The sequence below is a fragment of the Ascaphus truei genome, chromosome 2 (assembly GCF_040206685.1).
Source record: "Ascaphus truei isolate aAscTru1 chromosome 2, aAscTru1.hap1, whole genome shotgun sequence".
NCBI lineage: Eukaryota > Metazoa > Chordata > Amphibia > Anura > Ascaphidae > Ascaphus > Ascaphus truei.
In genome coordinates, this window is record NC_134484.1 from 115,776,563 (window position 1) to 115,798,345 (window position 21,783).

Consider the following 21,783-nt stretch of genomic DNA (forward strand, 5'->3'; position numbering starts at 1 on the left):
CGGCTGCCACGATGAAGGCCATCCTCATCTTCATCACCGTCCATGCCCCCGCCGATGCTGCAAAACATAAACAAGAATAAAAACAGCCAATGTAATGTCCCCTAACCTCTTAATCACCTTAGCGGTTATTAACCGCTACAGTCATTAAGGGGTTAACCCACCCTCACCCACCACTCGGGAGGCCTAAATACCCTCCCCCACTACCCACCCTGTGAGGCCTAACCACCCTCACCCACTACTCAGGCGGGAGGCCTACCCACATACCCTTGGGGCCAATACACCCTTCCCCCACCCCCAGTACTCACAATAAAAACAATATACAGCCCCACAATAAACATCATTATATTTATTAAATACATAACCCACCCCCTGTGCCCCCCCCCATAAATACATGATTTATTATTTTACATACAGGGTTAATACCCCAGGGCCACGGGAGTCCCCGGTGGGCCTGACGGGTGTCCGTAGACCTCACAGTGGCCTAGCAAAAGGTTTCAAAAAGGGTCTGGAGGCCTATGGGTGGTCCCTGCCAGGTGCCGTGGTCCACCAGGTGGTCTCTGCGGGTCACCATGGGCCACAATGGGGTCTCCACGGGTAGGCCCGCGGGTGTCTGGGGGTCCCGGATCAGACCCACAGGTGTCTGAGGGGCCTTGGGTGGTTCCCATGGGGGTCTGGGGGCCCTCGGGTGGTCCCTACGGGTCCGCGGTGCCGCCACAGATGTGGGGCCACTGGTTCTTCCCCGCAGGTGTCCCCCGTGGACCCGGCAGCCGTTTACCCGTGAGAAGTCCGAGGAGACCTCAGGTGGTCTCCAGAGGTCCCCACAGACCTAAGGAACCAACCCTGTATATAAAAAAAAATAAACCTGTCCTATACATTAAATACATCAATCCCCCCCCCCCCAACACATATAGCACAATAATGTGCAAAATAACTATTATCCAGATATGGATAATAGATTATTTGCCCATTATTAAACACATTAACTAGCATAATAAAATAAATAAAGTTCTACTTTATTTTTTTATTTATAAAAATATTTTACCAGGAAGTAATACATTGAGAGTTACCTCTCGTTTTCAAGTATGTCCTGGGCACAGAGTAAAACAAAATAATACATGGTTACAAATACAGTTACATAAATGAACAAGGTATATATTATATACAAGACATTGCATGCACAGTTAAAAAAAATATATATTATGAGCGTATGAAACAGTTACAGACCAGATTAAAGTGTGAGACAGCCTTAGATTTGAAAGAACTTAAGCTGGTGGTGGATATGAGAGTCTCTGGTAGGTTGTTCCAGTTTTGGGGTGCACGGAAGGAGAAGGAGGAACGTCCGGATACTTTGTTGAGTCTTGGGACCATGAATAGTCTTTTGGAGTCTGATCTCAGGTGATAGGTACTGCATGTGGTAGGGGTGAGGAGCTTGTTCAGGTAGCTGGGTAGCTTGCCCAGAAAGTATTTGAGGGTGAGACAGGAAAGGTGAACTTTGCGACTAGACTCTAGTGATGACCAATCTAGTTCTTTGAGCATTTCGCAGTGATGTGTGTTGTAGTTGCATTGGAGAACAAAATGACAAATTGAATTGTAGAGGGTGTCAAGTTTGCTAAGGTGGGTTTGAGGAGCCGAGCCATATACTATGTCTCCATAGTCAATAATTGGCATTAGCATCTGCTGTGCAATACGCTTTCTGACCAGGAGACTTAGGGAGGATTTGTTCTTGTAAAGTACCCCTAGTTTGGCATAAGTCTTGGTTGTCAGGGTATCAATGTGCATCCCGAATGTTAAGTGGGAGTCAAACCATAAGCCCGGGTATTTAAAACTAGTGACAGGTGTTAGGGTGGTTTTAGCGTTGGTTCTAATCAGGAGCTCAGTCACTGGAAGCTTTACAAATTTAGTCTTGGTCCCAAATACCATTGTTACCGTCTTGTCAGTGTTTAAAAACAGTTTGTTTTGGGAAATCCAGTTTTCGAGTCTCAAAAAGTCAGACTGAAGTATGTGTTGAAGGTCAGAGAGGCTATGGCTGTGTGCATACAGCATTGTGTCATCTGCATACATGTGTATTGAGGCTTCCTTACAAGCTGTGGGAAGATCATTAATGAACACTGAGAAGAGTAGGGGCCCCAGAACAGAGCCTTGCGGGACACCACAGGTGATATCCAGGGGGTTGGAGTTAGAGCCTGAGATGGACACATGTTGGGATCTTCCTGATAGGTAGGACTGAAACCAGTTTAAAGCATGTTTCCCTATTCCAGAGCTCTGGAGTTTGTTAAGCAGGATAACATGATCAACTGTGTCAAAAGCCTTTGCAAAATCTAGGAATTCTGCACCAGTGAGTTGTCCCCGTTCCATTCAGCACTGGATTTCATTGCAAACTTTTAGCAGGGTAGTTACGGTGGAGTGTTTGGGACGAAACCCAGACTGGAATTGGCTAGGGAAATTTGTCTTGGTGTAGAAATCGCTTAATTGGGAGTGGACACATTTTTCCATAACTTTGGATAGAATTGGGAGAAGTGAGATTGGCCTGTAGTTTGAGACAGTGTTTTTGTCCCCACTTTTGAAGATTGGGACAACTCATCAATATGAAGCCCCTTCGCCAGCAAATTCCCTGTGTCCTCCCTTGCCAACAAAATACATAGCCAATACATTGCAATTACATTCTGATATCAATTAACCCCTTAATCCCCTTATCGGATAATAACCGCAATTTTCACGGCCCAATCAGGGCTGTGGGAACCATATGACGAAAATGTGACGTAATAGGCCTATAAAAGCCAATGTCATCTCATTTTGAAGGCAGACGCCGAGGAGGACGGACCTCCGGAAGGAAGAAGAGGACAAGGGCGTGACTGCCGAAGGTAAGAAGACCCCCAGAAGAACAAGAAAGAAGACGGAAGAACACAGATCAAGACCCCGTTGACGCTTTGGATTACAAAATAAAGTCTTAGTTTATTTTTTTATGATTTTTTAATTTATGGGTTCCAGTTGCTGTGTGTGGATTGGTTCGAGAGCTTCGACATTGATTGGCAGAGTGTACATGGTGCACAGATTTTATGCATCATGTATACAATGTAAATTCAATGTTTTGATTGGCATTTGATAATATTGATTGAAAGATGAGAATTTTTTTTTTAGGAAATAGGATTTTGTTTTACTGTGGCTATATAATATTGTAATTTTCATATGCAAAGTGATGTATTGATATGGAGAAGTGGTATTTTTATTTGTGCATGTTTTTGTTAACCCTTAAACATTTCTTTGTATATTGGTTAATCTTGTATATATATATATATATATATATATATATATATATATATATATATATATATACAGTATATATTATATATATATATATATATATATATATATATATATATATATATATATATATATATATATATATATATATATATATAATATTAACCAATATACAAAGAAATGTTTAAGGGTTAACAAAAACATGCACAAATAAAAATACCACTTCTCCATATATATAATATGAAGCCCCTAGAAGAAGCAAAGGGTGCGAAACGCCGCGTCGGGCTTGTCTTTGTGTGTACTCCCCTTGGATCCCCCTTATCAGCTGTGAACTTTTTCTCTGCTACATAACTACAGATCTTTTGCCTTTCATGCCATCTCAGGACTTTACTACAAGGACATTATTTTCATGACGATCTGCAAGTATATACAATGATTTTCCATTTCATCAGTGGTGACTTCATGTAATTTATTTATTTGTTTCCTTGGTGACCTAGGTTGTGCTGCATTGGCAATTATTATCATTAGCAGTCACAGTTCACAGCACACAGCTGATATAATTCTCAGGAGTTGAAAGTCTTTTTCTCTCCTGAGCAGCAATTTTTTTGTTCTGATCAAATATCTAGGACTATAGTATTGCTTTGATATCTTGTACCTTTACAGCTGCAGGGATCCCATGGAGATTGTTTTAACTTTGTATCTATTTTGTGTTTTCCATGTCCATAAATAAACATTTTCTTTATTATTATTCTTGCTTGAGTGCTTTTCGTGGGACACTTTTCTTTTTTTCGCTCTTTCATCATATATATATATATATATACAGTGCTCGACAAACCCACTCGCCCACTCGCTAGCTGCAATCGGAAATTGGCTCGTGGCCAGTAACATTTCCCCTGCTCTGCAAAAAAAAAAATCCCCTGCTCGGGAAAAATAAATAAAATAAAAAATCCCTCTAACTGATTGGCTGTGACGCGCGTTGGAGCTGCCAGAACTTCAAACTGCATTTCCTTCTCTGCACAGGTGAGGGAGAGGAGGGGTGTGTGTGTGCATCTGTTGCATCTGCTCCTCCTCCTCTTTACTGAATATCCTCCTGTATAATTGTGTCAGCTCCTGCACTGGTCCGGTCATGGAGGATTTTGGACAGATGTTGGAGGTGGGGGGAATGTAATGCAATTTAAATACACTGTTTCTCCTCCCCCCTGCTTCCGCTGCCCGGACGGGCGGGAGGTAGAAGTGCAGGTATTTTTCCTCCCCCTGCTCCCGCTGCCCGTGTGGGTGTTTCTCCTCCCCCTGCTCCCGCTGCCTTCTTCCTGATTGGTGTGACGTGACGACGTGCTGCCAGGATTTTTATTTCCCCCCCAGCAGCCAGGCTGGGAATTGAACCTGCCCTTCCTTTTCAATTCAGGAAAAGGTATGTATTCTGTTATTCCCTGCCTCCAGCGCGTGCGACCCCCCTTGCGGTCCTTTCTTGCCCCCCCCACCCCCCCGTGCGGCCCCACTGGCATGTCCCCTGCAGCCCCCCTGGCGTGTCCCGTGTGCCCCCCCATGCGGCCCCCCTGATGTGTCCCGTGCAGTGCCCCATGCAGCCCCCCTGGCGTATCCCGTGCTGTCCCCCATGCAGCCTCCCTGGCGTGTCCCGTGCGGTCCCCCATGCAGCCTCCCTGGCGTGTCCCGTGCGGTCCCCCATGCAGCCCCCCTGGCGTGTCCCGTGCGGCCCCCCATGCAGCCCCCTGACGTGTCCCGTGCGGTGCCCCATGCGGCCCCCTTGGCGTGTCCCGTGCGGTCACCCATGCAGCCCCCCTGGCGTGTCCCGTGCGGTCCCCCATGCAGCCCCCCTGGCGTGTTCCGTGCGGTCCCCCATGCAGCCCCCCTGGCGTGTCCCGTGCGGTCCCCCATGCAGCCCCCCTGATGTGTCCCGTGCGGTCCCCCATGCAGCGCCCCTGGCGTGTCCCGTGCGGTCCCCCATGCAGCCCCCCTGGCGTGTCCCGTGCGGTCCCCCATGCAGCCCCCCTGGCGTGTCCCGTACGGTCCCCCATGCAGCCCCCCTGGCATGTCCCGTGCGGTCCCCCATGCAGCCCCCCTGGCGTGTCCCATGCGGTGCCCCATGCAGCCCCCCTGGCATGTCCGTGCGGTCCCCCATGCAGCCCCCTTGGCATGTCCCGTGTGGTCCCCCATGCAGCCCCCCTGGCGTGTTCCGTGTGGTCCCCCATGCGGCCCCCCTGGTGTGTCCCGTGCGGTCCCCCATGTGGCCCCCCTGGCGTGTCCCGTGCGGCCACCGGCACCTACACTTAGATTTGTGTGTGTAGGGGAGGGGGCGCGAGTGCGGCTTCCCGCTTCTCCGTCTTTTGGAATCTGCCCGCCCGAGCCGGGAGGTGGGCTGGTGATGTTTCTTCCCTCGGGAGTGGGCAATGCAGTCCTTTGCCTCCCAACGCTCCCTCGCCTCAGGGGTGAGCGGGATGCCGGCGCGGGAGATGGCCGTTGGGGGGTAGCGGGGTAGTGGCTGTCTCGGGGAGGGGGGAGCGGGGCAGTGGCGGTCGCGGTTAGCACAGTGGGTACAGGGGGCAGCGGAGCTGCCTGCTCGGATCGCCTGCCTTCCCCCCCTCATCCATAGCTGCATCATGTAGTGTGTTTGGGTGTGTAGGACACCCCCCCAGTCAGTCACCCAGTCACCTTCTCCTGTCACCCTCTCCTGTCACCTTCCCCTGTCACAATCACCCTGTCACCCTCCCCTGTCACAGTCACCCTGTCACCCTCCCCTGTCACAGTCAAGTTACCCTCCCTGTCACAGTCACCCTCCCCTGTCACAGTCACCCTGTCACCCTCCCCTGTCACAGTCACCCTATCACCCTTCCCTGTCACAGTCACCCTCCCTGTCACAGTCACCCTGTCACCCTCCCCTGTCACAGTCAAGTTACCCTCCCTGTCAGTCACCCTCCCTGTCACAGTCACCCTGTCACAGTCACCCTATCACCCTCCCTGTCACAGTCACCCTCCCCTGTCACAGTCACCCTGTCACAGTCACCCTGTCACAATCACCCTGTCACAGTCACCCTGTCACCCTCCCCTGTCACCCTCCCCTGTCACCCTGTCACAGTAACCCTCCCCTGTCACAGTCAAGTTACCCTCCCTGTCACCGTCACCCTGTCATAGTCACCCTCCCCTGTGACAGTCATTCTCCCCTGTCACAGTCACCCTCCCCTGTCACAGTCACCCTCCCCTGTCACAGTCACCCTCCCCCGTCCCAGTCATTCTCCCTGTCACAGTCACCCTCCCTGTCACAGTCACCCTGTCACCCTCCCCTGTCACAGTCAAGTTATCCTCCCTGTCACAGTCAAGTTACCCTCCCTGTCACAGTCACCCTGTCACCCTCCCCTGTCACAGTCACACTGTCACCTTCACCCTGTCACAGTCACCCTCCCCTGTCACAGTCACCCTCCCTGTCACAGTCACCCTGTCACCCTCCCGTCAGTAAAGTTACCCTCCGTGTCACAGTCACCCTCCCTGTCACAGTCACCCTGTCACCCTCCCCTGTCAGTGTCACTTTGTCACAGTCACCCTGTCACCCTCCCCTTTCACAGTCACCCTGTCACAGTCACCATCCCCTGTCACCCTCCCCTGTCACCCTCCCCTGTTACAGTCACCCTGTCACCCTCCCTGTCAGTCACCCTGTCACCCTCCCCTGTCACAGTCACTCTGTCACAGTCACCCACCCTGTCACAGTCACCCACCCTGTCACAGTCACCCACCCTGTCACAGTCACCCACTTTGTCACAGTCACCCACCCTGTCACAGTCACCCACCCCGCCACAGTGTCACAGTCACCCACCCCGCCACAGTCACCCAATCACCCAGTCACCCCGTCACAGTCACCCAATCACCACGTCACAGTCACCCAATCACCCAGTCACCCCGTCACCTCACCCAGTCACCCCGTTACCCCACCCAATCACCCCACCCAATCACCCCGTCACACCACTCAATCACCCCGTCACCCCACCCAATCACCCCACCCAATCACCCCCTCTCTCTCTCTGCCTCTCACCCTCTCTGCCTCTCACCCTTTCTGCCTCTCACCCTCTCTCTGTCTCTCACCCTCTCCCTGTCTCTCACCCTCTCTCTGTGTCTCTCACCCTCTCTCTGTGTCTCTCACCCTCTCTCTGTGTCTCTCACCCTCTCTCTGTGTCTCTCACCCACACTCTGCTGTCTCTCACCCACACTCTGCTGTCACACTCTCTCACCCACACTTTCACCCACACTCTGTCTGACTGACACTGGATCTGGATCTCTTATTTACCTATATATCTTAACTGCCCTACACTACACCGAAATAACCTATACTGCTTTCTTACAGATCTGACTGAAGCTCCACACGGAAGACATCGGAACCCCCCCTAACCCAGAAGACAGGTAGGGAACACCTCCCCTCCAATGTATAACATTGCGGGAATGAGCATACCTGGACATTGAGGGACTGCGGATCAGGTAAGATCCCAGGCGGGATTTGCTTTAGATATTGTGAAGCGGGGTCATCCAGACACTGGTTAAGGGGTACAGGAAACTAGTCATTCACACCTGGCTTTTATTTCTAGATCCGACATTTACTTACACACACACACACACACACACACACACACACACACACACACACACACACACACACACACACACACACACACACACACACACACACACACACACACACACACACACACACACACACGTAACAAGAACTAATTGTAGTACAGTATAATGTAATACAATAAATAAACTTATGTCAAAAATGAATGTTGCTCTTACTAGGAATTTATTAAATTTATTTATATATTTTATTTTAAAGTGGGGTTGGGGGCGGGACTAGGGGCGGGGTTGGGGGCGGGACTAGGGGCGGGGTTGGGGGCGGGACTAGGTGGCAAGTAGATTTTTTGGTTTGGCGAGTAGATTTTTGGGTGATTTGTCAAGCACTGTATATATATATATATATTATATATATATATATATATATATATATATATATATATATATATTATATATATATATATATATAGTTGCATGATGAAGCAACTGTACAAATGAATGGGTGAAGGGTGGGTATCGGGCCAGGGTGGCTTAACCCCTTAATTACCTTTGCGGTTATTATCCGATAAGGTGATTAAGGGGTTAATTGATATCAGAATGTAATTGCAATATATTGGCTATGTATTTTGTTGGCAAAGGAGGACACAGGGAATTTGCTGGCGAAGGGGCTTCATATTGATGAGGTTAGTAGAACTTTATTTATTTTATTATGCTTGTTAATGTGATTAATAATGGGCAACTAATCTATTATCCATATCTGGATAATAGTTATTTTTCACATTATTGTACTGTATGTGTTTAGGGGGGGATTGATGTATTTAATGTATAGGACAGGTTTATTTTTTTTACATACAGGGTTGGTTCCTTAGGTCTGTGGGGACCTCTGGAGACCACCTGAGGTCTCCTCGGACTTCTCATGGGTAAACAGCTGCCGGGTCCACGGGGGACACCTACGGGGAAGAACCGGTGGCCCCACATCTGTGGGGGCACCGCGGACCCGTAGGGACCACCCGAGGGCCCTCAGACCCGTGGGAACCATCCGAGGCCCCTTAGACATCTGTGGGTCGGACCCGGGGCCTCCCAGACACCCGTGGGCCTACCCGTGGAGACCCCATTGTGGCCCACGGTGACCCGCGGAGACCACCTGGTGGACTATGGTGCCTGGCGGGGACCACCCATAGGCCTCCAGACCCTGTTTGAAACCTTTAGCTGGGCCACTGTGAGGTCTACGGACACCCGTCAGGCCCAACGAGGACTCCCGTGGCCCTGGGGTATTAACCCTGTATGTAAAATAATAAATCATGTAAATTCAATGTTTTGATTGGCATTTGATGATATTGATTGAAAGATGAGAATTATTTTTTTAGGAAATAGGATTTTGTTTTACAGTGGCTATATAATATTGTAATTTTCATATGCAAGGTGATGTATTGATAATATTGATGACTTTATTTTATGTACATCCACACATATTGTTTACTTATTGGAGTGTGCGTGTGGGTATCAATACGTAGGCAGAACCAAACGCAGCCTTAAGGTCCGTATTCAGGAACACGTCAGAAATATTAAAAATGGTTTTGAAAAACATAGTGTATCCAGACACTTTTTGGTACACCATAATAAAGATCCGTCCAGTCTCACTTTTAAGGGGATTCAGTTTATTCCTGTAAATAGAAGAGGTGGGGACAGAGTCAAAATATTGTCTTCCAAAGAGACATATTGAATAATAAGTTAGATACTATGTCCCCTAAGGGGTTAAATGAGGATGTGGACATTTGGGCACTTTATTAAATCTCTAGCCCTTCCCCCCTTTGAACCCAGGGGATGTGCTACTAATCATTGTATCTCTGTTTTCCCTGCTTTGCTCTACTCTATATTTCTAGTTACTTCTTTTATATATATTTAATGATGGTGTCTATTTTAAGTTACTAATATTGTGTTTCTTTTATTCCAGCATGTTTTTAATGATTTATGCTAGGTTTTGTTTATTTGTAGGTTTTAATTTAATATGTATTTTTCGATTTTGTTAATAAAGTTGTTTTAAAAGTAAATTACCCATCTTCCCTATCACACTGACCATTACCTATTTTAGATAATTGGTTTACTTTTAATTGGTCAACCAATAAGGTATCTTTGTGAGGTATATAAGACCTCTGGGTAATGGCCAAATTATTCCCTGAAGAAGTAGTTTATTCTACGAAACGCGTTGGATGACATACTGCACCGACACACTTTATTCGAGCAAATACCCGGTATGTACCTGGCAGATACCTGGAATGCGCCGCTCCTCACCTCTGACAAGCCCCGTTGCGTTTGCTTTCCCAGCCTGGGTTCATGCCTGGCTGATGGGCGGCTGATCTGTTAAATGATAATGATTAGGATTTAATAGGCTGCAATGCTTCGCGTGTCTACCAGATGGCATAAATTCATGAATTGTAATGCAGTATATATATATGTACTGTGCAGTATTGCAGCCAGCGGGAATAAAATGCTTCAATCCCTGCCTGGAAAATAACTCAATGCACTCGGGCAGAAAACAGTCACAAACCTCAATACACCCGGGTATACCCGAATTCGTGGGACTAGCCGAGCTCGAATAAAGTGTGTCGCCAGTGTATTTCTATTGCCTTATATCTGCTATTTGCCTATTTATTGGCTTTGCCCTGCTATTATCATTCTTGTGTGCTGATTTGGGCCTTTTTGAGAGACTTTGCAAGACTTGTTTTTACCTCCCTGCCGATTCCATCACTGCTGCGCAGACAGTGACGTCATCACGCAGCGTCCCGCGACGGAGCGGCATCGTGGCACACCGAGTGTGCCCCTGCAAGCTGCGGTTTAACCTCCGTGCAGAGGATTCATCTGTTGAGCTACATGAGCTGCTCCAGACGGCTTGGAAGCTTGAGTGGTCCCACTGAGCACCAATACCTGCAGCGGAGCCTGGTTGCTTAAAGGGAAACTCCCTTGGGAGCAAAGTACCGACGGATGAGAAGTCCAGACAAGAACCCTGCCCCAGAACCAACGGAGTGGCACTAGCTGAGAGAAGCAAGCACCAGACTCTCCTGATAACAGCTGCCTAGTGGTAATCAGTGTGAAACACACTAAATGCACTTTACCAACCTTTATTATGTACGCAGATTTATTACCCCTTTAATTGATAATATATTGTAAAATTTGCTTCACTATTTGGCGTTGTGCGCTGTTTTCTTTTGTTTCCATTTTCTTAGATGTATTGATAAGCTGTCAATACGGCGTCCAGTGCCGAGATCAGCCTGCAGCAGAGAGAGATCCGCTGCTCTCTCTGCGCTAACATCGGCAAAATAAAAATATTTGCAATCAATTTTTATTCATAGTGTACATGTGCAGGGGGTCTCCAGAGCTGAACCGCATTGGTTTCAGGTCCGGGGACCCCCTGCTTCCCGAGATACAGGCCCCTTTATGATGTGCCAGTATCCCTCTGCATTTAAAGGTCCCGATCATGTGACCGCGGAATGTAAACAAAGCAGAGGGATACCGGCACCCCATAAAGGGGCCTGTATCTCTTGACATATTAAATCACAGTATATATAGTGTGGATCTAGATATGATGCAGAGCGAGTGACAAAATATATATAGCTAAGTATACAATTAGATAAAGGCTAGGAGATGAATCGTATAATGGATTCTGATACGTATAGTACTGAATATGTGTAAAGGCTTCAGAATGAGATCCATAAAAGGGTCCGATTCGGTAGGCTGATGAATGATGTGACAAGTGATACATAGGCATGTGCCTATATACAGTAGATAGTGAAATACACAAGTGAGAAAAGTGAATACGTGAGGAGTAACGTGTGTATATTAGATGATTAATCAATATATTGTTAATCCTAGTGATAATAATTAGCTAGTGTAAATAATACAAAAGGATTAGGAGAAGAATAATATCAAAGGGAGCTTTAAAGTGACCACTAGTGACCACTTATCTAACAAACAGAGGTGCGGTAAAGTGAACAAAAGCGAACAAAATGACTGAACATAAAATGGAGTAAAATCAGAATGCCTACATGCATACATGTATATATCTCTCTGCATATACTCACATCTACACCATACCCCATACAGGTAAGATGGTGTGTATATATAGCTGTGTAGAGCCAAAAAGGTCTATGTAGTAGGTATACCGTGGCAACAGCTAATGAAAGTGTGAATAAATTAATCCTTCATTCAAACCCAAAGGAATTAATGTCCGTAAAGTGTGGATCCACTTACATTCTTTTTGGAAGATTTGTTTGTCCCTGTCCCCTTTACGGGGTCCCCATGGAACATGTTCAATGCCAGTAAAATGGAGGATACTAAATGGCCCTGCAAAATAACATAACCCATTTTTAAGATTGTGGGGACTGTTATAGTACTGAGAAACAAGGAAAGGATCCCACAAGATGCACTCACTGGGGGTAGAGCTCAAAATAAATAAATTTTATTAATGATAACAAGAAAAAAACAATCTAATTAAAACCTGATATCCTGGCGCATGTTTAGGCACAGCGGAGTGTGGAATGCTTGATATAAGTCTATGCCTGGGTATTAACACTGTATGAGTGATCCAGGATAGGGACTAGTGGCTATGTTCATATATAATTATCCCTGATTATGCTGCAGTCATGATGTTGCTAAGCAGGTAATAACAAATGTTTGCTCAAAAAACGACTTTTGTTCTGCTGCATGTGGGTATGAGGGGGTTAACCAATTGTCCCACTTTGTCATGGATGTTAAGCAAGCTGTAGTGATCGCTTAGGCAGCTTTCTGGAGTCAGAGGCAATGATTCATTTGCTCCCCATAGCTCAGAGTGTGTATCAAAAAGTGCCAAGAGGTAAACAGTTAACCTACTTGGCCAAAGATACCAGACAGGCAGTAATGATCGTGTGTGTGTAGCAGCTTGCTGGAGTCAGACGCTGCGAGTGATTCTGCCACACACTGCAGAGTGTATGGCAGGGGAGTGCCTGAATCGCCGAGTGCAGGGATTTATAGTGAGATGAACAGGAAAGCAATCCTAGCTAGTGGGATCCACAACTGGCCCACATCTTTTTAGCTAATTGTACTCCACTCTGTGAACCGTACTGACCACACTACTAGCTAGTGGGTCGCGCTGATGACGTCACACAGGACGTCTCACCCGACACGTGTCTCAGCGCGACCCACTAGCTAGTAGTGTGGTCAGTACGGTTCACAGAGTGGAGTACGTTTGTGTTATCTCGGTATTTAGAAAGAATTATCGTACTGTTAGACAGCTACCGTGAGGTAGTAAAATGCATTACCGCTTGGGGTAGCAGTGTCTTTTGCTGTGTCTTTTACTAAGTTCTGCCCATGTGATCTGCCTGCGGTCTGTAATAACTGCACATAGAGAGCTGCATCTCCCGGCATAGCTCTTACAGGCGATCGCACTGTTTTTATTTTATTTTAATAACACAGTATTGAAGTAGGAGGTCTCCGGAGCTGAACCGCATTAATTTCAGACTTTAGTACCACCGGCTTCCCGAGTTACAGTATGGGGTGCCAGTATCTCCGCAAAGGAGGTATGGTAAAATGACTTTGTAATAGATAGTTTGGAGGGTCCTACAATAGTACACAGTTACTTACTAGTAGCTTGCCAAACTGGGACCCAATTATTTGGTTTGTTGAGTTATAACTGCTGTTATACCGTGGTCATGCCACTTCAGGGCTATTAAGTTTGGGGAGGGTTCCCCATTATCTATAATACATGTGCTGGTCTGGAGTTCTGGCAGCAGGGATTACAATCACTAATGGGCAGTCTGCAAGGTCAACTGATTGTTGATTTAATGTAACATATCTGTGACCTTGTTACCCCAAAGAAGCATTGTGTGTTAACCGTATTTCATTCAAATAGAAAGGAGCATAGCTCTGAGGCCTGCACATGCCATGTGTTTGTGGTAGTAATATTGGATAGTCAATAATTTAGCTTCATAAAAGTAGTTTCCGCAGGTGTCAAGACGTAATGTAAATGAGAAAAATCTCCTTGGAAGTCATAGTGACCTCTTTTCATATCTGATATCTTATTTGTTGACATCCTATTTGTAACAGTGCCAGTACATCTGACAGTCAGACATGTTACAGTCTGCTATGCAGCTCTCTCACAAAACTACATTTGCTGCAAAATAATTGGCTATATCAACAAATATGTTGACCTCCTACATGGACAATATGCCCTATATGTTATTGGTTACATACTGTAGTTGCAAATGCTAGTAGAGCCTTAGGCTACGCTTATAGTGCCGGCGACGGCGACGTCAGGCTACGGTCCATGGAAAAATCAAATTGAGATGACTTCCATCGCTCTTACTATAAGCGCACGCGATGGTAGCAATGCATTCATTTTGACGCGACGTTGCGTCGCTGTCGCCGTCGCAATAAACACAGCCTTACAATACTACAACACATTTCTAAGGAGCGTGTAGCAAGGCAAACATAAGTGTAAACCTGCTTAGATAAAGACTGCTCAGGATTGCTAATTAGAAGCAAATTGAACATAGGTGCTATATCTATTGAGATATATAAATTGAACAAAACTCACAGGTACGTAAAATCCTAAAGATATTTATATTGCACTGTTCAAACTAGACTAGAGATATCTTTGGGATTTTACCTACTTGTGAGTTTCTTTCCAACATAAGTATACTTTGACAGATAATTTTCTGTTTTTTTTCTGCTTGAGGCATTTTCAATTTTAAAAAACGTGTTAGGAAAGATTTATTTTATTGGACACACATATTGTTAGCAATAAAAATACATTGCAAAAGTAAGAGGCATATGACCAAAATATTAATCTGAAAATCAATTCAGTCACAATTCCCCAATTCAAAAAGAAGTTATTTTCAAAACTGCCTTTACTTTAACTTTTTCATTTAAATCAATGTTTTCCAACCACTATCAACTTCATAATGCAGAATCAGTGACAACGGTGAAACTGATGAGTCTAAAAAGGACAAAAATGGGCCCACTGATTCTGTATTTCCCTTGTCCCAGGCTTTGCCTTATGAGTTGGCTAATGCAGCAGGCAAAAGGTCTAGGGCATGGGGTGCGCCAAAGTTTTTGCATGCACCCGACTGCCTGCTCTCACCCCCTCCCCCCTGCGCCACCTTCCCTTACCTTTTCTCCTGTGTTTTCTGGCGTCACGACACATCGCGTTGCCATGGCAATGCAATGTCATGTGACCCGCGGCGTCATTTGACAGAAGTTACTGGAGACAAGCTAAGGGACTTACACAGGCCTCTTGCGCTCCCCGGGCATTTAATTTAAACTTGAAGGTGGATATTTCCTTGCCGCACTGTTCTAATAAAGTCTTACTCAAGACATTATAGCATAATAAACTGTTTTATTTGCAGGTTGCAAACGCACAACGTTTCGGGGATCTCCCTTTGTCAGGTAAAATATTTACACAAATCTGTGACAAAGTGAAAACTTATATACCCCTTATCCTGTGTTATTTTGGCACCAAATGTTCATTGATTGTGTTTTTTTTGTGTATGTGTGTGTGTGTGTACATTTTACATTTTCTGAGTATATGTATTTTCATATATATATATATATATATATATATATATATATATATATATATATATATATATATATATATACAGTCATGTGAAAAAGAAAGTACACCCTCTTTGAATTCCATGGTTTTACATATCAGAACATAATAACAATCATCTGTTCCTTAGCAGGTCTAAAAATAAGGTAAATACAACCTCAGATGAACAACAACACATGACATATTACACCGTGTCATGATTAACAAAAATAGAGTACACCCTTACAGCTTCCATAGGAATGAAGATGCTAAGTAGCAGACAGGTGCTGCTAATCAAATGCCCTTGATTAATTGATCATCAGCAAGTGTGACCACCTCAATAAAAGCCAAAGTTTTGGCAGTTTGCTGGTCTGGAGCATTCAGGTGTGTTAACACAATGCCAAGGAGGAAAGACATCAGCAATGATCTTAGAGAAGCAATTGTTGCTGCCCATCAATCTGGGAAGGGTTATAAGGCCATTTCCAAACAATTTAAAGTCCATCATTCTACAGTGATAAAGATTATTCAAAAGTGGAAAGCATTCAAGACTGTTGCCAATCTACACAGGAGTGGACGTCCCAGCAAATTCACCCCAAGGTCAGACCGTGCAATGCTCAGAGAAATTGCAAAAAATACCAAGAGTTACATCTCAGAGTCTACAGGCCTCAGTTAGAATGTTAAATGTTAAAGTTCATGACAGTACAATTAGAAAAACACTGAACAAGAATGGTTTGTTTGAAAGGGTTGCCAGGAGAAAGCCTCTTCTCTCTAAAAAGAACATGGCAGCATGGCTTAGGTTTGCAAAGTTGCATCTGAACAAACCACAAGACTTCTGGAACAATGTCCTATGGACAGACGAGACCAAAGTGGTGATGTTTGGCCATAATGCACAGCGCCACGTTTGGTTAAAACCAAACACAGCATATCAGCACAAACACCCCATACCAACTGTCAAGCACGGAGGTGGAGGGGTGATGATTTGGGTTTGTTTTTGCAGCCACAGGATCTGGGAACCTTACAGTCATTGAGTCGACCATGAACTCCTCTGTATACCAAAGTATTCTAGAGTCAAATGTGAGGCCATCTGTCCGACAGCTAAAGCTTAGCCGAAATTGGGTCATGCAACAGGACAATGATCCCAAGCACACCAGCAAATCTACAACAGAATGGCTGAAAAAGAAAAGAATCAAGGTGTTGCAATGGCCCAGTCAAAGTCAGATCTCAACCCGATTGAAATGCTGTGGCTAGACCTTAAGAGAGCTGTGCATAAACAAATGCCCACAAACCACAATGAACTGAAGCAACGTTGTAAAGAAGAGTGGGCCAAAATTCCTCAACAACGATGTGAGAGGCTGATAAAGTCATACAGAAAACGATTACTTCAAGTTATTGCTGCTAAAGGTGGTTCTACAGGCTATTGAATCATAAGGTATACTTAGTTTTTCACCCATGGCTTCTCCATTTTGGCTTTATTTTTGTTAAATAAATCATGACACAGTGTAATATGTCATGTGATGTTATTTATCTGAGGTTGTATTTGTGACGATGAGGAGGATTTGGCCCAGGATTAAAGTGGTTACACCCCAATTGGCCACCCTCTACCCTCAACTGGGAAGCAAGGGGTTAACTGGACTGAGGTCCAGTAATGTGTTTTTACCTCACTTCAATATCCAAATGCTTATTCCCCTGTAAAAAATGTATTGTTTCTGGGCCAGTGTCTGCACCACACACACTGGGGCTTAAGGGGTTACTAAGCTACAGTTTAAGAAAATACAACTGTGGGGTGTCTTTTCAGAAAATCTGGACTTCAAAAGGCTTGATTGAAGTTGGGTGTGAAAAGCAGACGGGGTTTTTGGTGCACAGTATGTTAATACCTAATTTGCAGGCCAAGGGAATATTGCTAGAGACAGCTAGACCCAGGCTGGGACATTGGGTGTGACATTTAGCACCAGGTGACAAATGTCCACCACCCAGGGGTTCCTGCTTCAAAGGATTTTTTGATGGGGGCCAGGGGTGCGGCTACCCAAGGAGAAAATCAGAATGGGTGACCTTATTAAATATAAGAATATTATGAGATGTCCTCGGCGGAACATGCTAAACATTACATATGTGTATTCGTGGGACCGAGCCCCAACTAATGATTCTAAACACTTGATATCTAACAGATACTAAGAGCCAGATATTAATATCTCTCTTAATTTTAGTACTACAGTACATGGTAATATTTAGTCTTATTGGGAGCGTCACGCGGGCCGGAATGTATTAATATGTCTCGCGTGCCAGTAAGTATTACTAAACTGAACTTATGAAGTTATTTACAGTGTATATGGGATTTGGAATCTGTTCTGAAAACTGCAAACTCCCTCTGTTATGGTAATGAGCAGGAAGGACATCTTGCTAGAATTTACACTCCCATCACCCTAACGAAGCGCCAGCGGCGCGAAACGTACGTCGGTACGTGGTACGTGATGACGTCGACTCTGTGACGTCACTAGAGAGCGCGGGAACGTGGACAACGAGCGGCGTGACACTGGCATCCTGAACAGCCAGAGATAATCAGGTCGTATGTCTCCATCAGATTGATAGCGGTTGCTATGGTTTTATCTGAGTATTAACCAGGTGTTTAAAGGACTGGTATTGCAACCGGTGAACAGTGATACACAGCAATACTGAATTAACGCGGCGCAGTCAGCGACAATACTGCGATCCCGTACAATTAAGCACTAAATGGTTGAGGCATATATGAGTATATTAATACGTGCAACTGTGCAAATACGAAATCCGCATGTAGAGTAAATTACTTATGCGGTGATATATGCGAATATGGAATATAGGAGACACACCACATGTTAACTAAAGTTTCTGGAGCAATATAGCTCTAGTAAACATACCTGTATCTCTTTCTCCCAACCCCCCGCTGCTCATATCCCCTTTCCCTTCCGCCTGAGCCACACAGTGGTTGTTTTATTGATTTTTACTTATATTGTAATAGATGTGTTGAATAAATTTGGTTTTAACAATATTTTGATGTACGGCTATGGGGGAAACCCCAAGGATTTAATTTTTCCTAGCCGATCATTCTGGTAACAGTGAGTGCAAATAGGAGCCTTTTTGATCACACCTGTGACCAATCCACGTATTCTGATATACCTTATTCCCGTATGCACCCTGTTCCCTGTATACACACCTACACAGTATCATATACAACCGGAGAGCGGTAGACATTTCTCTACTTATAGAATTTACATAGCCTGGTGATCAAAGGCTAAATTGCCCAATTGTTTATGCTGGGCCCAGGGACCAAAGGAACTGAATTTTTAAGTGTGATACTTCGCAAGTCCAAAATCTGCTACAAAGACTTTTGCTAGCCTTTTTGGCATCTAGGGAGGAGTTTGACATGGTATTTAAGTCAGAGTTAACCCTTACTCAAATGTCTTCATGTCTGCATGTCTTCATGCCTGTGTCTTCATGCATGAGTCTTCATTCATGGGCTGCATATATTGCTGTGATGCCAACTGAATTGTGGAAGAAATGGCCCATCCTGTATCCTGATGGCTTTCTTGTCCTAATCTTTAAGTAAGTGTCTATATTTTGCCTGTTATTTGTATATTTTGTGTGTTCGCCTTTGTCAAGGAATATATTATATTTTATTATATCTAAGTCTCGTCCTAGTTCAACCCAGTTATATATATATATATATGTAACGGGTTTTCCCCCCCCCAATCTCACATTGGCCCGGGTAATCTAACCAATCCCCATTACGTGATCGTGTATGGTGGTGCACCTGCAAGTAACAGGACTCCTGAGTCTCCCGCTTGGTGTTATTAGGGGATGTCATCAGGACAGGTAGCTGAGGTAGTGGGTACGAGTCCAACTTACATCATGTGCAGCGCCTCCACCTCATCAGGATCTGTGCTTCCGCAGGGAGATGGTCCTGGTGAGGAACTCCTTCTTGGTGCCATCCACTGTCGAGTAAGCTCACACTCACACAGTGGGGTTCTTGTTTTCAAGGACATCTTTATTAAGTACAGGGATGTAGCAGACTGCCCCATGCAGCTGCCAGCTCTAGCCGCGCATCTCTGCGTGATGTCCCTTTGCCAGGTACGCCCTCCAATAATGAAGTGGGATTCCCTTTCTCCTAGGGAGATCACCACTGTGCCAGGTCCCTGGACACAGCGTGGCGTAAACACACTGGAATTATCACTATGCTCCCGCTAGTTACTGCACTAGGGTCACAAAAGTGTTCCTACAATATCTGTATCTTCGGTTTACTCTCTGCTCCGAACAACAACACTAACTGTCAGTGTTGTGCCCTTTATACCTCAGGGGGCAGACGCATCTCTGAGGTCACTATCCAGGGACTCAGAGCATACAGCCACTCCCATCCTTACACAGGGCACCACACTTGGGTGTGAGGGAAAACCTCCATAACTACTGTGGGCAGGCCTGTGTGTACCAGGACTTACTGCTAACAGAGAAGATGTATGCAGTCATTATTATGCATGGCTACATACTCCCCCTGGTGAATACCCACCGTCCCGGCTGGGACCTAAATTTGGTGTACCTTGCGCCAGGAAACACTGCAAAAGAACACACAAATAACACAGCAAACATCATTACATGAACATAATAATGAAAGCTCAGTACACTCACCGACCAGCAGGGAGCGCAAAAGAAACAACAGACCACTCTATTGGACACTCAATAGTAATGCCGAGGATCTGGCTTCTTCACCTCTCGCCCCGCGGCATCATGCACTGTCACGCTGTATTCCCGTGGTACTCCTCTCTCATTACAGTACACCACCTTGTGCATATGTACACTGCGCCCTATCTTCCAGACCCGCATCAGTTAAGCTACCCTCTGCTCGGCCTGTATACCTTTAATGGCTCCCCCTCTCTCAATGATATAATACTGAATATCATTCTTGAGCCATCTCTCCCTATTCTCCTCTATCTCTGTCATTAGAGGTTCAGGGACATAGGGGTAATCAAGCCCATGGGACTTCCTGTACTTGGCAATGATAGCTCGCTCAGCTCTGCAAGCCCTAGTTAAACTGGTTTGACCAGCCGTCCCGGGCAACACCCAGGCTAGGGGCTCATGTGTCTCCACCGGATCATCTAACCCTGCGGACCCCTTAGGGAAAATTAGGCCTGCCTGTATACGGTCCCATCGTACCCTTAGAGCCCTAAGGTAGGATTCATCATCAAAATCCCCGGCAGCCCACCAGTGATCAACCACCCCCTCTCTCTCTAAAATAAAGCGGGTGCGGTCAAACCACGAGACATACCCCTCGTACAAGGGGGCCCACCACCTAGTCTCCTTCCGTTCCTCGGAGCTAGAATCTACATTCTCTTCTAGGGACTCCTCATCAGGCCCACCAGAAGACACTCCAGATGTACCCTCAGATCGGGTATTAATTCCCTTGCGATGAGAGGTATTCCTAACAGTGATACTCATCCCGCTAGGACAATCACTGAACACCGACACTTGTCGGGACATGCTCCCTCCTCCCTCCGACCCATCATCCGACGTACCCAAGTCCAGGCTCCCAGTCCGATCATCAAAAGGACCCCGTGACTCCCCGGACAACCCTAAACTGGAACTAGATCCAAATAGGATAGGGACGGGTACAGGGGCTTTAGCTAGGGCCGTAGGACTAACCTTGGGTGTGGACGGGGTTTGGGGACGGGACCGACCAGTAGGCACGGACAGGGTTTCGACCTGCTCCCCAGCGGTACCTGCCTTAGCATCGCCACAAAGTCCATCTTTGTCTTCAACCTTGGGACTCCTGGGCTTTCCGTTCAACCGCCCATTCCCCTGGATAATAGGGGATCGCTTCCCGCTGCTCGATCGCAGAGGCGGCACCATCTCCCACTCGGGGCCTCCCTGGTCCTCCGGCACCACTTCCGCACACGCACGTGCTGTGACGCCATCTGGCGGTGGATTCCCAAGCGGAATCTCTTCCTCCACAAGGATCTCCTCCAACGCCATTCTGCTACGCGATCCAGTCTGGCTCTGGACTCGCTCCTCCGGATCTTCCACTCCCTGGGTCTGCGACAGACACGGTGTCTTAGTCCCGTGCAGGGTCGGGGTAGATCGGCCTCCGTCCGATCCACTAGTCACCACGGCAGTGGGACTCCGGCGATTTGATGGTCGTGGTACGGGAGACACACGACTCCGCGTCTCCACACCACGAGGAATTTCATCCCTCCATGGCGTACCAATGGTATGACAGTCTCGTCTGATGACTGTCTTACTCGCCAGCCTTGCACACTCCTCGTCCGAGGATTCCAGTTTGCAGTTCGGCCGAGGCATCCCAGTAGGAGACCGGTGATGGGCTCCTCGGTGATCACCTCTCCGATGGCTGAGTTTCTCTGTCG

The 21,783-nt window shown here is 46.2% G+C and overlaps 1 protein-coding gene across 1 annotated transcript in view; it reads right to left on the reverse strand.

Annotated features, from left to right (window-relative positions):
• Positions 1–21,271, reverse strand: part of LOC142488125 (uncharacterized) — a 77,357-nt gene extending 56,086 nt beyond the window's left edge. Inside the window, exon 1 of the mRNA XM_075588497.1 lies at positions 21,142–21,271. Coding sequence (XP_075444612.1) covers positions 21,142–21,271 — 130 coding nt within the window. The remainder of the gene's footprint in view (positions 1–21,141) is intronic.
• Positions 21,272–21,783: the final 512 nt, after the last annotated feature.